The following is a 17,627-nucleotide window of genomic DNA, read 5'->3' as shown; positions in this document are numbered from 1 at the left end:
CAAACCTTTCGATGCCCCAATTTAAATCTTATGTGTTTTACATAGGAATACCAGCCACTGACACGGTGTTAGGAGCAATCTTCATTGAGAGCAGAGGCAAGTAGTATTCACTCTCAGATGTTACGGACCATTTACAAGATTTATTTAGAACAAACAGCGTCCAGAGAGTAACTGTGCAGACGAAAGTACTAGGGATTATCATGGCAAACACACGAAGATAATACTGAAAAGTTCAAGCAAACACCGGGAACTACTCGAGATAACACCATCAAGCAAAATTACACATATTACGTACACCGTATCTCATCCCCCTACTTAACATTACAGCTTCCATCCGCACCACACACGAACGTGATGGAAGGACGAGGCCTCCACAACATAGTAGACAAAACACAAACGAGGAGCTGCGTGCCAGCCCAGGGGTGACCTAAGTACATACTAACACAGCACAGCACAGCAGCAGCAACTTTCAACACCTTCTCTACACATAACCATACACGCATGCACTGCATATATAGTAGAAACAGAACACTACACATTCATCTATATTATACTATCACAGTAGAGGAAAGGCAGATCCTTGGCGTTTCTCGATTTCTCTGATACGTCCTCTCTTCCTCCTCGGGCTTGCATTAAGTAGAGCGGGAGAGGAGCAAAAACGAGCATGAGCGTGCTGGTCAGTTACACTTCAAAGGGTGGAGGAGGGTGACTGGTCGACGCCCCAGGTGGTGTAGCCCTCTCGTACGCATCTGATGATGATTTCCTTCTGAAGCGACCACCTGGTAGACATAGTCCGTGCGAGTTTAGGTAAGAAGAACAATTAATTAATGAACCACAAAAGATGACGTCTCCAGAATATAAATAAATATACAAATGAATTAACATTTCCATGCCGCATGCATTTCATATAGTGAGGGGAATCGTCTATGTACTACTAGATCCATGTTTTCCCACATACTACCATGTGATTCTTACAAACTCATCGATAATTGGTGACCGATTCAAGAGAGTAGACAAAGACAGCATCAACAAGGGATAATAAGTAAATCTTCCAACAGGAACCTGACAAATCAAACAAAGTTGTAGACTTGGAAAACGGAACGATGATTAATTGTACAAGTATCCCTGTTTCTTGAAATCATCTACAACCTCATCACTGTCTAACTCGTACTCCCTCCGTCCCAAAATTCGTGTCTTACATTTGTCTAAATATGGATGTATCAAGTCATGTCTTAGTATTAGATACATCCGTATCTAGACAAATCTAAGACATGAATTTTGGGACGGAGGGAGTAATATTTTACCCAAGATAGATCAACTGATTCAGCCTCAAGCAAAGAACTGCAAAATTATATACTAGAACCTGTTCCACATCAAAGTATCTGTTTCCATACAGAAATACATACAAAGAGGTTCCTTGTAAGCGAAGGTATAACCAAAGCATATGACTAAGTCAATTAACTGCACCCACGGCGCACAAATTCACAATATACATATCAGATTTTCATAATACTGCCTTTGCTCCAAAATACTTAGTTATAGATTCATCCTAAGTCAAACTTCTCTAAATTTAAACAACTTTATAGAAAAGTTTCTTTATATTTACACTCTCAAATATATATAGTATGAAAATATATGTCATTACTAATCTAATGAAGCTAATTTGGTATTGTAGATTTTGGTATATTTTTCAACAAAATTGGTCAAACTTACAGAAATTTGCCTTAGGACAAACGTAGAAGTTCGAAGTATTTTGGAACGGAGGGGGTATGTTCCTTCAAAAGTATATGAACTCTTGTGTACACTGGAGACTTGGTGGCCAATTAGAAATAGTATTACTGGATCTATGCTCTTGGTTTGTCCATTGCTGGCTTCGCTATCCAACGTCAAGTGGGGTCGGGAGAGCTGGCTTCAATTAGGCCAACACCCCATTGACAACTTCACGCACACAAGGAGTACTAGATGAAGCAGCTCCATACTGGTACAGATCAAACTTATCCATTTTTTGTTCTTCTACGAACAGAAAACAGAAGGGCGTCGCTATTTTCTCTTGGAAGGCAAACCTTACAGACTGATAGTTACACTTATCCGGTTGCTGCTGCATTTCAAAGGCACCACATAAATGGTAACTTATCGAACACGATGATATCCAGCCATGATCCCACGAAAGAGACCCGAGAGCTAAAGCACTTGCCCGGGCAGAAATGTCCAAAATGTCCCTAGCCCCGTCTAGACCCTTCCGAACTCCAGCACAAAAGCCACATCCGGGGCATTCCCCGTCGCACACATGGACGCGGCTACGAAATGGCCGAACTGCCCCTACCGTAAAAAAATATTAATGCGAGAAGTTGGATGAGGGGCACGGGAACTCACCGCCGCCCGCGAACGGGGAGATGGGCGGCGTGGATCCTAGCGGCGAGGCTGGCGGCGTGCTGGCCGCGCTCCTCGGCGACGAGGGGTACCCCGCCGGCCGCTTAATCATGATGCTGCGTGTGACTTTCATCGGCGCATCCTCGCCGCCGGCCGGCGTCGTATGTGGGATCACCGTCGCGGCGCCCGGAGCCACATCTGAACGGGAGACCCAACGCGACAAAAAACGACAACACAACAGTTGGTCAGATTGATGGTACAAAGATCTGGCGGGGGTTAACAATATGTCGAGTTTTAGCGGGCAGCGGTCACCGTTGATCTTGACGGCGGCGGGGCGGGCGGCGAGTTTGCGGAGGCGGCCGAGGCCGGTGTCCGGTTGGGGCCCCGCGACGGTGTCGTCCCACAACTTGTCGAGGAGGCCCATACCTCGTCCCCAATTACCAGACTGCCACTGAGATGGATGGACCGATCCGAACAGCCAACTACCAGTCTCCCCGAGTTTTCGGATCTGAGAGAAGGGGAAGAGTGCAAGTGAGACGAGCAGGAGCTTATTTATAGAGCGGCTTGGCCTTTCCCTCAAGAGACTGTGCCCCGTGAACCTGGTCTACGGAGCGCTGTGGGAATGCAGCTGGGCCCATACTGAAATGTCTCCTTGCGGGGTTGCAAGGCGTTGGCGGGGGCGCAGGTGGGCCCCGCTGCGGATAAGATCGATGGGTTGTGCTCGTGGGATGGCCCTCGTGCTGGCCTCTCACAACGCGCCAGGTGGGAGGCCGCCATACCGGGCGTGAGTATGACAAGCCTGTGCCCACCCGATGTAGGGACTCGCCAACCATATTAGGCCATCAAGAGATAAGAGAAGGATGTTCCTACAAGCTTTCACAGCAATTTGGATTTTGGGCCGTTGGATCTGGCTGCTTGATGCGATCTGGGTCATTGGATCAAGCCGCTGGAGAGTCTCGTCCGTCAGATCTGGGATGGGCACTATAGAAATGAATAGTTTCACCTCAATTGTGCCACCGCACGTAATTTTTCTGCCCCCCGGGGGCATTTTCGACATTTCACTCACACGTGGTATAAAAGGCGCCGGCCCGCGTGCCGCTCCCCAGCCCGCACTAGCGCCCCCTCCCTCGTCCTCGCCGCCCCGCCCGCATCGCCCCGCCCTCTCCTCTCCCTCTCCCTCCCTCAGTCCTTGCCGCCCCGCCCACCCCGCTCGCCGTGGCCGATGCCCCCGGGCCTCGCCCGCCCCGCCCCGTCCGTCTGTGAACCCTAGCCCCGCGCTCGCACACTCCCTGTCGCGCCGCCGCCTCCGCCTTTGCTCACCGTCAGGCCGTCGGGCCGTTTCCTCTTTCCCTGAGGGCGGGGAGCCGGAGCTGCCCCCGCGCGTCGTCGATCATCTCCTCGCTGGCTGGACACCGTCGACCACGAAGCCGGTCTTCTCTAAGCGCGCGCCGCCGTATGGGTCGCCGAGATGCCGAGGCCAAGGCGGAGCTCCAGGCCATCGAGGCCGCGTACGCCGCTGAGTCCGCCAGGCGTCGCCACCTCCCCGACTGGTCCAAGATGCCAGCCCCCCGCCCCCGTCCGCCCACGGCCCAACCCAGTCCCCGCGGCCGCGTGTGCCTCCTCGCCGTCGTGGGTGCTCTCTCCCCACTTGCCAAGTTGCGGCTCCCCTCTTTTGCTGGTCCCTGGTATTGTTTATCATGTTTATCACTGCAATTTCATGATCCAATAGTTAAGAGTAAGTCTAAGATCATTTGGTCACAGAAATTTGATCTTGACTGAACATCAACTTGACAGATCAAAACCTGACAGAAATTGACAGGTTCTGAACATCAACTTGACTCAACAAAGATCTTGACTGAAAGAACTTGTGCTTGGTCCTATGCATCTACTGCTTTGTTAATAGATCTTTTTTGTATCTTTCATTCTGTCTTGATCTTGACTGAGTAAATGTTCAGTGTGAGTACCAGCTACCCACCCATGTTCTTCTCTGTAATCAAGTGTTCGCGGGGAAGCTCAGTTATGGTCAATTCATCTCAAAATAATGCAAACCCTTGCAGACTGCTCAGGTAGCAATTGCTCCTAATCAAATGATGGTTTATCCTTTGAACTTGTTCACAAATGCAACTCTGGTCGCTAGCTTCTACATATGGACCATGTGGAGTACTCTGTATAGTCAATATAGTGATTTTCTTTTGCTTATTTGATTTTTGGATTAATTTGTATATTCAACATATATTGTGGAAATCTTGAATTTTATTGAAACCTCTGTACTTGCTTGAACTGATGTTCAGGAAGCAGCTGAGTACACTGGCGGCATCGGTTGTAAATAGCCGGACTAAAGGATCTATGCACATATCTGCACCCGCAAGTTTTATTGCTGGAGTGTGGAATGGTTTGAGCACGGCAATCAAGGTAAAATGACAAAACTGCATGTTACACAAATCTTCTCTGCTTACACAAAACTGCATGTACACACCAGCCGTGCTATGCCTATTGTTTACAAGTGCTAAATAACAGTAGCAGATTGAGTACTGGTTGTCAAAATGTGTTGTCGTGTCGTCATCGTCAGAACTGAACTGAAATGTACTCGAATTGGTCAAGCACATGATTCAAAATATGTTGAAATGATTAAAATGTGTTGAATCATGGCCATGTTCAGAGAAGAACATGGGTGAGTAGCTGGTACTCACACTGAACATTTACTCAGTCAAGATCAAGACTGCTTGTTGCAGCTTCAGTTTGGCCCGGTTCAGTTTGGTTGCTCATGTTCGTGTCTGTCTTCACCTCAGGAAAATTAGAAGGAAATCAAATTATCTTTTGGCCGCCTTCTCGTTTTTATTTATATTACAACTGTTATTACTTGTGATAATAATAATTTTAGTTCATAAAATTTATCAATATTGGTAAGTGACACTAAAGTAATGTCTCTCTTTGCTTTGCTACCTCTCTTCGAATTTAGGAGGATCTAGGTAATATTTGTTTGATTGATTTTATTGATCAGTAATGCTTTATGGGAACAAGATACTGATAATGTTCTTCCTTTTTTTGGGTGCCTTCTTTGCTTTTGCCTTTTCATCAATTTTTGTTCCCTTTTTTGAGTTATGTCCTGTGTGGATATTTTGTGACCATGATTGTGTCTGTTGATCTGTGTGCACCTCCTTATTTGGTATGCTGCTGCTCTACCTACAAGTGAACAAGAATCTCAGTGTATAGTGTGTAAACTCTCGAGACCTCTATATCTATATGTAGTGTTATATTCTTTTGGGTGGAAATTATAGCATGTTGGTTCCAGGATGGAGAGTGTCTCACCTCGTGCCCTCTTACTCAAACTAGCTTGTAGAATTATTTAGGCAATATGTTGCTTATAAGAATGTAATCAAATTATTAGTTTCCTCCATTCTAGGGAGGATGAAATCTGATTATTAACTTATTTCATTTCAAAGAGATACATTGACAAGAAGTGCTCACTCGCTAGCATTCTTTCTATCAGTGGCAGAATTATTGTTGAAACATGCCACCGTGTGAAGATGAATAGGAACCTTTCATAATTATTCCCAAACATGCCACCGTGTTATCATTGGCCAGTGCAGGTATTTCTCTCTATCTGATATATTGTTTAGTTCTTCTTGGTTTCAATTATGTTGGCCCTCCTTAAGATTGCTTGTGAATGCGAGGCTTAAAATTTTCAACCCTGTGCAAGACTCCAAAGCTTTACCAGTTTACCAGTTGCTTTCAAATGAATTTACAATTAAAGAAACCGTGAATTCTTTTGTTTTCTTTTTTACCTACACTTAACCTTACATGAGACGATAGTGTGTCATTTCCCCGTTAGGGTTGGAGTACTTGATGTATTTGTTGTATTATTGATGTGATCATAACAAGCAACCATAAACATTTGTTCAGTTGTGTTACTTGAAGAATAATGGCAAGGGAGGTGGGGCGATATGCATGTCCATGGAGGTCTGGCCCCCTCTCCTCCTCTCTTCTCTTTCCTTGTACTACAACAGCCCTTAATCTCCTTTGATTCAATTTGTTCAGCTGTGTTACTTGTTGTCTCCTAAGAAAAACTAGAAAACCTGAAGAAAATTGTATTGAAAGATTTGATTTTATTCACCTGAAGAGTTGAGCTTGGTTGGAGTGAATTCGTTTTTTTTTTCAGCTGTGTTACTTGGTCTTCGCGTCGCCCCTGGCCCTGACCTAGGGTTTGGTTTGATGCAGCGGCGGAGGGCAGCAAGTGGAGAAAGATGAAGGTTGCACAACACCAAGGTAGGATCGACTCCCTTTCTCCCCTCTCTCTATTTCTAAATTGTTAGAGGGATTCATGTTGATCTCAGATGTTAGTGATTTTGTTATCTCTTTTCACTCTTGTGAACATGGTTATGTATTGGATATTCACAGACCTTTATATCATATACTTTGAGCATCGCTGAACCAACTGAATGTCAAAGCTGCATGTTTTTCTTTTGATTGTTGTGGCCATCCTCCATCTCCAGAGCCATGGGGTATTTCCATACGCCCATACCAAATGATTTACCAATAAAAACTATCATTTGCTTTTGTGTGTGGTCTGCTCTGCTTAATTTAGTAATATGCATCTCAAAGCTATGTCTCATGCGCCCATACAAAAAAGGACAACTGACTAGATTGAGGATACGTTATGGCAAGAAGGCTATATATTCATGGTGATCTTAACCCCACTCTTGACTTTTTAACCGATGCCCATAGGAAACATAATTAGGCATTTGTAATCATGAAAGTTTCTTTCATCATGCTTTCCATAATATAGTGAAATTTGACAACAAAATTATTTTCTGTGCTGCTACGTAGTCAATTCAGTGTGTGTAGAAGATGTTGTCGTGGGTGTGCAGAGTATGCGGTGCATGGCTTCTTGTGTTTGTGTGTGTGTGTGTTCTTATATGTTAATTGGTGGCTGGTGTGTGTGCGCGCAGGGTGTGAATGGGGACAACAAGTAGGCGGCGTGTATACTACACCAAGGACGATACAGGGCATGAAGCAAGCAAGCGAGCAGGTGTACACAACGACCTGCTACTGCACTAATAGCCTTGACAGAGCACCGGGGCCGGCTTGACAAGGCATTCGGCCGCCGGCAGACCCTGGATGTGCGCGATGGAGATGAACCCCGCGTCGTTGCCTCTGCAGCCTGGATAGAGCTATGTCAGTGCTGGTGATGAACCCCACGTCTGTGCTGGTGATGGCGCTATCCATCTACTTTCTCCACTGGCTGTCAGACAGTAGAGATCACATTGTGGATTTATGTTTTCTTCAGAGTGTTCTCCCGTCATTGTTGGATGTCGAATTTGCAAGGCAATCCGTCTCTATGTCGATGTCTTAACCACTTCGTACTTCCGCACAATTAGCAGAATAGAGCAGTTGCCACAATTTACCCATTGATTTCTTGGACTGATTCAGACCTAGGAAAGGCTGCTACTTGTGCAAGCAACATGGTAAGAAGTTTCAGTTTTCTTACTAATGCACCTCAATTTGTAAGGTTAGAACAATGTCAGTTTGCTTTATGTTGGTTTTCTAATTTCTACGTATTCCTTTCTTACATACTCTGCCTTCAAGCAAATCTTATCTAGGTAGTATGGAAAGCAGACAAATTATGTAATTATTTCTGTTTTCTCATGCTCTGCTATGTCAGATTGAGGAGAAAGAATTATTTTATTCACCTATCCTATTTTTTATCTATAATGATGTCATTTTTCCATTGCGATCTTTGCTCCAGTTGTGCTAATACTTTGTGTGCACTTCAGCGGGAATGGAATTTTCTTGCTACCATGTGTCATGGTAGTAGGTTGCTGCGGCAAAAAACTGGTAAGCCCCCTAAGAGAGGAAAAGTGAAAAAAGTCCCATCCTGCTTACCATGTTTTATCTTAAAAAATTGGCTTCTATTTTGTTTCTAACCTATATCTCTGCATGGTTTCTTTCTCCAAACATGCTTTTGCTGCAACCCTGGTCAACTGGCTTGAACAGAGCTCACATGAGTCACCGCCAAATGACCCTTTTTTGAAATTCATTCTCTTATGCACTGAGAAAGGAGTTACTCCATGTCAGTATGTACATACAGATGCAAGCAATAGATAAACTGATGTAGATGATGATTGAAGAAATTTTCAGGAATTTTCCAATCTGAATTGGCTACAGAGTTGGGGAAAAGAGAAGTCTAGGCTCTGATGAACACATCTTCTTTCCTAGCTGACTAACAGTTGGCACCTCTATATTTACATTACATCAGGCTAGCGCTACAAAGCCCATGTATGCCTTTGTCCGCCTGCCTGCCTCAATGGACGTTCCGATCACAAAAAAGTAGATAAAAGTACACATCAGTTTGTCAAAATACATGTTGGTTATCTTACGAACGAGTATAGCTATCACAAGAATACAGCAAATATGTATCAATTTTTCAATGAAGCAAACTTATATTATGATTATCACATTTTGATCTTGGAGTAATGGTCGACTTTAGTTGATGGTTGCTGCAGCCTGCACCAGTCCAATATTTCTAATTACAAGTTTTAGCTCCATCGGGATAATCTGATTAGTGTATCACAAGCTTGATGTTTTTAATCGTGCAATTTTGTAGTTATTTTCGTGTTATGCAGAACACATAGACTTTTCACAACAGAAAGAAATCGATGTATAACCTGATTTTGCTTTATTGTTTAGTACCAGTTGACTTTGTAAATCCCAGTTTCTCCAGTGTTGTAACTCTGTCAGATCATCAAATTAAACTAATCTTTTTCTTTGGACAGCTTGTAATTTGTAATATTATGATTTTCCTTTTCAGAAACCACTTCAACTAGCCTAGGACCATCTCCGGTCTGACACGCGAGGCGCCTACCGAGTGCCTCCCCAGCTTAACGGTCCCAAACCCAAGGTGAGTCCCTCTTCCACCCATCCATCCTTGCATGTTGTCGCCGTCGGATACGGGAGGCCGCCGATTGCGTCGCTAGGCCAGACTAGAAGTGAAGCTCGCCTTTGAGTTTTAGGTTGGATGGTGAACTCGGTAGCTTATAGATTGTGGTTGTCCTTTTTGATCAGTGTATTGATTGTTGGAAATAATGCCCTAGAGGCAATAATAAAAGGATTATTATTATATTTCCTTGTTCATGATAATTGTCTTTTATTCATGCTATAATTGTATTATCCGGAAATCATAATACACGTGTGAATACATAGACCACAATACGTCCCTAGTAAGCCTCTAGTTGACTAGCTCGTTTGTCAACAGATAGTCATGGTTTCCTGACTATGGACATTGGATGTCATTGACAACGGGATCACATCATTAAGAGAACGATGTGATGGACAAGATCCAATCCTAAGCATAGCACAAGATCGTGTAGTTCGTTTTGCTAGAGCTTTTCCAATGTCAAGTATCTCTTCCTTAGACCATGAGATCGTGTAACTCCCGGATACCATAGAAGTGCTTTGGGTGTACCAAACGTCACAACGTAACTAGGTGACTATAAAGGTGCACTACATGTATCTCCGAAAGTGTCTGTTGTGTTGACACGGATCGAGACTGGGATTTGTCACTCCGGATTACGGAGAGGTATCACTGGGCCCACTCGGTGGTGCATCATCATAATGAGCTCAAAGTGACCAAGTGTCTGGTCACGGGATCATGCATTACGGTACGAGTAAAGTGACTTGCCGGTAACGAGACTGAACGAGGTATTGAGATACCGACGATCGAGTCTCGGGCATGTAACGTACCAATTGACAAAGGGAATTGTATACGGGGTTGTTCGAATCCTCGACATCGTGGTTCATCCAATGACATCATTGAGGAGCATGTGGGAGCCAACATGGGTATCCAGATCCCGCTGTTGGTTATTGACCGGAGAGCCGTCTCGGTCATGTCTGTGTGTCTCCCGAACCCGTAGGGTCTACACACTTAAGGTCTAGGGTTATTAGGAAGACTTGTATGTGATTACCGAATGTTGTTCGGAGTCCCGGATGAGATCCCGGATGTCACGAGGAGTTCCGGAATGGTGCGGAGGTAAAGATTTATATATGGGAAGTTGTCATGCAGACACCGGAAAGTTTCGGGGGCATATCGGTATTGTACCGGGGCCACCGGAGGGGTTCCGGGGGTCCACCGGGAGGGGCCACCCCTCTTGGTGGGCCACATGGGCCGCGTGGGGCAGGGAACCAGCCCCTGGAGGGCTGGGCGCCCCCCCTTGGGCCCATGCGCCTAGGGTTGGGAGGGAACCCTAAGGGGGGGCGCACCCCCTTTGCTTGGGGGGCAAGCCCCCTCCCTGGCCGCCGCCCCCCCTCTAGATCTCATCTAGAGGGGGCCGGCCCCTTTCCCCCTTCCCCTATAAATAGAGGGGCGAGGGGAGGGCTGAACACCTGATCCAAGGCTCAGCCCCTCCCCTCCCCAACACCTCTCCTCCTCCGTTGTGTGCTTGGCGAAGCCCTGTCGGAGTACTGCCTCTCCACCATCATCACGCCGTCGTCCTGCTGCTGGAGCCTTCTTCCTCAACCTCTCCTTTCCCCTTGCTGGATCAAGAAGGAGGAGACGTCGTCCGTATCGTACGTGTGTTGAACGCGGAGGTGCTGTCCGTTCAGCACTTGGTCATCGGTGATCTGAATCACGGCGAGTACGACTCCGTCATCACCGTTCCCTCGAACGCTTCCGCACGCAATCTACAAGTGGTATGTAAATGCAATATCTCTCCCATGACTCGTTTCTTAGATGAACTCATAGATGGATCTTGGTGAAACCGTAGGAAAATTTTTAATTTTCTGCAACGTTCCCCAACAGTGGCATCATGAGCTAGGTCTATGCGTAGTTCTCTATTGCACGAGTAGAACACAATTTTGTTGTGGGCGTGGATCTTGTCAACTTGCTTGCCGCTACTAGTCTTATCTTGCTTCAGCGGTATTGTGGGATGAAGCGGCCCGGACCAACCTTACACGTACGCTTACGTGAGACCGGTTCCACCGACTGACATGCACTAGTTGCATAAGGTGGCTGGCGGGTGTCTGTCTCTCCCACTTTAGTTGGAGCGGATTCGATGAAAAGGGTCCTTATGAAGGGTAAATAGAAGTTGACAAAAATCACGTTGTGGTTATTCATAGGTAAGAAAACGTTCTTGCTAGAACCCAATTGCAGCCACGTAAAAGATGCAACAACAATTAGAGGACGTCTAACTTGTTTTTGCAGCAATTGTCATGTGATGTGATATGGCCAGAAGTTGTGATGAATGATGAATGATATATTGTGATGTATGAGATCATGTTCTTGTAATAGGAATCACGACTTGCATGTCGATGAGTATGACAACCGGCAGGAGCCATAGGAGTTGTCTTTATTTTTTGTATGACCTGCGTGTCATTGAAGAACGCCATGTAAATTACTTTACTTTATTGCTAAATGCGTTAGCCATAGAAGTAGAAGTAGTCGTTGGCGTGACAACTTCATGAAGACACAATGATGGAGATCATGATGATGGAGATCATGGTGTCATGCCGGTGACGAAGATGATCATGGAGCCCCGAAGATGGAGATCGAAGGAGCTATATGATATTGGCCATATCATGTCACTACTATATAATTGCATGTGATGTTTATTATGTTTTTTGCATCTTGTTTACTTAGAACGGTGGTAGTAAATAAGATGATCCCATATAATGATTTCAAGAAAGTGTTCCCCCTAATTGTGCACCGTTGCTAAAGTTCGTCGTTTCGAAGCACCACGTGATGATCGGGTGTGATAGATCCTTACGTTCACATACAACGGGTGTAAGACAGATTTACACATGCAGAACACTTAGGGTTAACTTGACGAGCCTAGCATGTACAGACATGGCCTCGGAACACAGAGACCGAAAGGTCGAACATGAGTCGTATGGAAGATACGATCAACATGGAGATGTTCACCGATGATGACTAGTCCATCTCACGTGATGATCGGACATGGCCTAGTCGACTCGGATCGTGTAACACTTAAATGACTAGAGGGATGTCAAATCTGAGTGGGAGTTCATTCAATAATTTGATAGGATGAACTTAATTACCATGAACTTAGTCTAAAACCTTTGCAAATATGTCTTGTAGATCAAATGGCCGCCGCTCATGTCAACATGAACTTCAACGCGTTCCTAGAGAAAACCAAGCTGAAAGATGATGGCAGCAACTATACGGACTGGGTCCGGAACCTGAGGATCATCCTCATAGCTGCCAGGAAACAATATGTCCTAGAAGGACCGCTAGGTGATGCACCCGTCCCAGAGAACCAAGACATTATGAATGCTTGGCAGTCTCGCGCTGATGATTACTTCCTTGTTCAGTGCAGCATGCTTTACAGCTTAGAACCGGGGCTCCAAAAACGTTTTGAGCAACACAGAGCATATGAGATGTTCGAGGAGCTGAAACTAGTTTTCCAAGCTCATGCCCGGGTCGAGAGATATGAAGTCTCCGACAAGTTCTATAGTTGTAAGATGGAGGAAAATAGTTCTGTCAGTGAGCATATACTCAAAATGTCTGGGTTGCACAACCGCCTGTCCCAGCTGGACATTAACCTCCCGGATGAGGCGGTCATTGACAGAATCCTTCAGTCGCTCCCACCAAGCTACAAGAGCTTTGTGATGAACTACAATATGCAGGGGATGGTGAAGACCATTCCTGAAGTATTTTCAATGCTGAAGTCAGCAGAGGTTGAAATCAAGAAAGAACATCAAGTGTTGATGGTCAATAAGACCACTAAGTTCAAGAAGGGCAAGGGTAAGAAGAACTTCAAGAAGGACGGCAAAGATGTTGCCGCGCCCGGTAAGCCAGTTGCCGGGAAGAAGTCAAAGAATGGACCCAAGCCTGAAACTGAGTGCTTTTATTGTAAGGGGAAGGGTCACTAGAAGCGGAACTGCCCCAAATACTTAGCGGACAGGAAGGCTGGCTACACTAAAGGTATATTTGATATACATGTAATTTATGTGTGCCTTACCAGTACTCGTAGTAACTCCTGGGTATTTGATACCGGTGCTGTTGCTCACATTTGTAACTCACAGCAGGAGCTGCGGAATAAGCGGAGACTGGCGAAGGACGAGGTGACGATGCGCGTCGGGAATGGTTCCAAGGTCGATGTGATCGCCGTCGGCATGCTACCTCTACATTTACCTACGGGATTAGTTTTAAACCTCAATAATTGTAATTTAGTGCCAAGTTTGAGCATGAACATTGTATCTGGATCTCGTTTAATACGAGATGGCTACTCATTTAAATCCGAGAATAATGGTTGTTCTATTTATATGAGAGATATGTTTTATGGTCATGCCCCGATGGTCAATGGTTTATTCTTAATGAATCTCGAACGTAATGTTACACATATTCATAGCATGAATACTAAAAGATGTAAAGCTGATAACGATAGTCCCACATACTTGTGGCACTGCCGCCTTGGTCACATTGGTGTCAAGCGCATGAAGAAGCTCCATGCTGATGGACTTTTAGAGTCTCTCTATTATGAATCATTTGACACATGCGAACCATGCCTCATGGGCAAAATGACCAAGACCCTGTTCTCCGGAACAATGGAGCGAGCAACCAACTTGTTGGAAATCATACATACCGATGTGTGCGGTCCAATGAGCGTTGAGGCTCGCGGAGGATATCGTTATGTTCTCACTCTCACTGATGACTTGAGTAGATATGGGTATGTCTACTTGATGAAACACAAGTCTGAGACCTTTGAAAAGTTCAAGGAATTTCAGAATGAAGTAGAGAATCAACGTGACCGAAAGATAAAATTCTTACGATCGGGTCGTGGAGGAGAATATTTAAGTCACGAATTTGGTACACACTTAAGAAAATGTGGAGTCGTTTCACAACTCACGCCGCCTGGAACACCTCAGCGTAACGGTGTGTCCAAACGTCGTAACCGCACTCTATTGGATATGGTGCGATCTATGATGTCTTTTACCGATTTACCGCTATCATTTTGGGGATACGCTCTAGAGACAGCTACATTCACTTTAAATAGGGCACCGTCTAAATCCGTTGAGATGACACCGTATGAATTATGGTTTGGGAAGAAACCTAAGCTGTCATTTCTAAAAGTTCGGGGATGCGATGCTTATGTCAAGAAACTTCAACCTGAAAAGCTCGAACCCAAGTCGGAAAAATGTGTCTTCATAGGATACCCTAAAGAAACCATTGGGTATACCTTCTACTTAAGATCCGAGGGCAAGATCTTTGTTGCCAAGAACGGATCCTTTCTGGAAAAAGAGTTTCTCTCGAAAGAAGTAAGTGGGAGGAAAGTAGAACTCGATGAAGTACTACCTCTTGAACGGGATAGTAGTGCAGCTCAGGAAAATGTTCCTGTGATGCCTACACCAACTAAAGAGGAAAATAATGATGATGATCAAGGTACTTCAGATCAAGTTGCTACTGAACTTCGTAGGTCCACAAGGACACGTTCCGCACGAGAGTGGTACGGCAACCCTGTCCTGGAAATCATGTTGTTGGATAATGGTGAACCTTCGAACTATGAAGAAGTAATGGCGGGCCCAGATTCCAACAAATGGCTTGAAGCCATGAAATCCGAGATAGAATCCATGTATGAAAACAAAGTATGGACTTTGACAGACTTGCCCGATGAACGGCGAGAGATAGAAAACAAATGGATCTTTAAGAAGAAGACGGACGTGGATGGTAATATTACCGTCTATAAAGCTCGACTTGTCGCTAAGGGTTATCGACAAGTTCAAGGGATTGACTACGATGAGATATTCTATCCCGTAGCGAAGCTGAAGTCCATCCGAATCATGTTAGCAATTGGCGCATACTATGATTATGAGATATGGCAGATGGACGTCAAAACGGCATTCCTTAACGGACATCTTAAGGAAGAACTGTATATGATGCAGCCAGAAGGTTTTGTCGATCCTAAGAATGCTAACAAAGTATGCAAGCTCCAACGATCCATTTATGGGCTGGTGCAAGCATCTCGGAGTTGGAACATTCGCTTTGATGAGATGATCAAAGCGTTTGGATTTATGCAGACTTATGGAGAAGCCTGCGTCTACAAGAAAGTGAGTGGGAGCTCTGTAGCATTTCTCATATTATATGTAGATGACATACTTTTGATGGGAAATGATATAGAACTTTTGGACAGCATTAAGGCCTACTTGAATAAGTGTTTTTCAATGAAGGACCTTGGAGAAGCTGCTTATATATTAGGCATCAAGATCTATAGAGATAGATCGAAATGCCTCATAGGTCTTTCACAAAGCACATACCTTGATAAGATTTTGAAGAAGTTCAAAATGGATCAGTCCAAGAAGGGGTTCTTGCCTGTACTGCAAGGTGTGAGATTGAGCTCGGCTCAATGCCCGACCACGGCAAAAGATAAGGAAGAGATGAGCATCATCCCCTATGCCTCAGCCATAGGATCTATTATGTATGCCATGCTGTGTACCAGACCTGATGTAAACCTTGCCGTAAGTTTGGTAGGAAGGTACCAAAGTAATCCCGGCAAGGAACACTGGACATCGGTCAAGAATATCCTGAAGTACCTGAAAAGGACAAAGGACATGTTTCTCATTTATGGAGGTGACGAAGAGCTCGTCGTAAAGGGTTACGTCGATGCTAGCTTCGACACAGATCTGGATGACTCTAAGTCACAAACCGGATACGTGTATATGTTGAATGGTGGAGCAGTAAGCTGGTGCAGCTGCAAGCAGAGCGTCGTGGCGGGATCTACATGTGAAGCGGAGTACATGGAAGCCTCGGAGGCAGCGCATGAAGCAATTTGGGTGAAGGAGTCCATCACCGACCTAGGAGTCATACCCAATGCGTCGGGGCCGATCAAACTCTTCTGTGACAACACTGGAGCTATTGCCCTTGCCAAGGAGCCCAGGTTTCACAAGAAGACCAGGCACATCAAGCGTTGCTTCAACTCCATCTGTGAAAATGTTCAAGATGGAGACATAGATATTTGCAAAGTACATACAGATCTGAATGTCGCAGATCTGTTGACTAAACCTCTCTCACGAGGAAAACATGATCAACACCAGAACCCTATGGGTGTTCGATTCATCACAATGTAACTAGATTATTGACTCTAGTGCAAGTGGGAGACTGTTGGAAATATGCCCTAGAGGCAATAATAAAATTATTATTATTATATTTCCTTGTTCATGATAATTGTCTTTTATTCATGCTATAATTGTATTATCTCGAAATCGTAATACACGTGTGAATACATAGACCACAATACGTCCCTAGTAAGCCTCTAGTTGACTAGCTCGTTGGTCAACAGATAGTCATGGTTTCGTAACTATGGACATTGGATGTCATTGACAACGGGATCACATCATTAGGAGAATGATGTGATGGACAAGACCCAATCCTAAGCATAGCACAAGATCGTGTAGTTCGTTTTGCTAGAGCTTTTCCAATGTTAAGTATCTCTTCCTTAGAACATGAGATCGTGTAACTCCCGGATACCATAGAAGTGCTTTGGGTGTACCAAATGTCACAACGTAACTGGGTGATTATAAAGGTGCACTACAGGTATCTCCAAAAGTGTCTGTTGTGTTGACACGGATCGAGACTGGGATTTGTCACTCCGGATTACAGAGAGGTATCACTGGGCCCACTCGGTAGTGCATCATCATAATGAGCTCAAAGTGACCAAGTGTCTGGTCACGGGATCATGCATTACGGTACGAGTAAAGTGACTTGCCGGTAACGAGACTGAATGAGGTATTGGGATACCGACGATCGAGTCTCGGGCATGTAACATACCGATTGACAAAGGGAATTGTATACGGGGTTGTTCGAATCCTCGACATCGTGGTTCATCCGACGACATCATCGAGGAGCATGTGGGAGCCAACATGGGTATCCAGATCCCACTGTTGGTTATTGACCGGAGAGCCGTCTCGGTCATGTCTGCGTGTCTCCCGAACCCATAGGGTCTACACACTTAAGGTTCGGTGACGCTAGGGTTATTAGGAAGACTTGTATGTGATTACCGAATGTTGTTCGGAGTCCCGGATGAGATCCCGGACGTCACGAGGAGTTCCGGAATGTTCCGGAGGTAAAGATTTATATATGGGAAGTTGTCGTGCGGGCACCGGAAAGTTTCGGGGGCATATCGGTATTGTACCGGGGCCACCGGAGGGGTTCCGGGGGTCCAGCGGGAGGGGCCACCCCTCTTGGTGGGCCACATGGGCCGCGTGGGGCAGGGAACCAGCCCCTAGAGGGCTGTGCGCCCCCCTTGGGC

At 45.3% G+C, this 17,627-nt stretch overlaps 2 protein-coding genes across 3 annotated transcripts; one reads left to right on the top strand and one right to left on the bottom strand.

Annotated features, from left to right (window-relative positions):
- Positions 1–231: 231 nt before the first annotated feature.
- LOC123091981 (dormancy-associated protein homolog 3) lies at positions 232–2,924 on the bottom strand. Its single transcript, XM_044513617.1, has 3 exons — positions 2,683–2,924; positions 2,374–2,568; positions 232–779 (listed from the first exon to the last, which is right to left on the bottom strand). The coding sequence occupies exons 1-3, from the start codon at positions 2,792–2,794 to the stop codon at positions 682–684; spliced, it is 405 nt and encodes a 134-aa protein (XP_044369552.1). The 5' UTR covers positions 2,795–2,924; the 3' UTR covers positions 232–681.
- Positions 2,925–3,507: 583 nt separating this feature from the next.
- LOC123091980 (uncharacterized) lies at positions 3,508–9,435 on the top strand. 2 transcript variants are annotated; one of them, XR_006443970.1, is made up of 8 exons: positions 3,508–4,436; positions 4,662–4,782; positions 5,861–5,960; positions 6,274–6,330; positions 6,589–6,636; positions 7,320–7,835; positions 8,117–8,205; positions 9,179–9,435. XR_006443970.1 is itself a non-coding variant. In XM_044513616.1 (5 exons), the coding sequence occupies exons 1-4, from the start codon at positions 3,826–3,828 to the stop codon at positions 5,876–5,878; spliced, it is 450 nt and encodes a 149-aa protein (XP_044369551.1). In that variant the 5' UTR covers positions 3,508–3,825; the 3' UTR covers positions 5,879–5,960; positions 7,320–8,102. The 2 variants fall into 2 exon arrangements, 1 of the variants encoding a protein (XP_044369551.1); XM_044513616.1 differs by lacking the exons at positions 6,274–6,330; positions 6,589–6,636; positions 8,117–8,205; positions 9,179–9,435 and having other exon boundaries at positions 3,508–4,025; positions 4,326–4,436; positions 7,320–8,102.
- The last annotated feature ends 8,192 nt before the right edge of the window (positions 9,436–17,627 follow it).

The sequence above is a fragment of the Triticum aestivum genome, chromosome 4B, assembly GCF_018294505.1.
Source record: "Triticum aestivum cultivar Chinese Spring chromosome 4B, IWGSC CS RefSeq v2.1, whole genome shotgun sequence".
Taxonomy (NCBI): Eukaryota; Viridiplantae; Streptophyta; class Magnoliopsida; order Poales; family Poaceae; genus Triticum; species Triticum aestivum.
The sequence above is the reverse complement of the archived record's forward strand: the minus strand, read 5'-3'. Positions and strand labels throughout refer to the sequence as shown.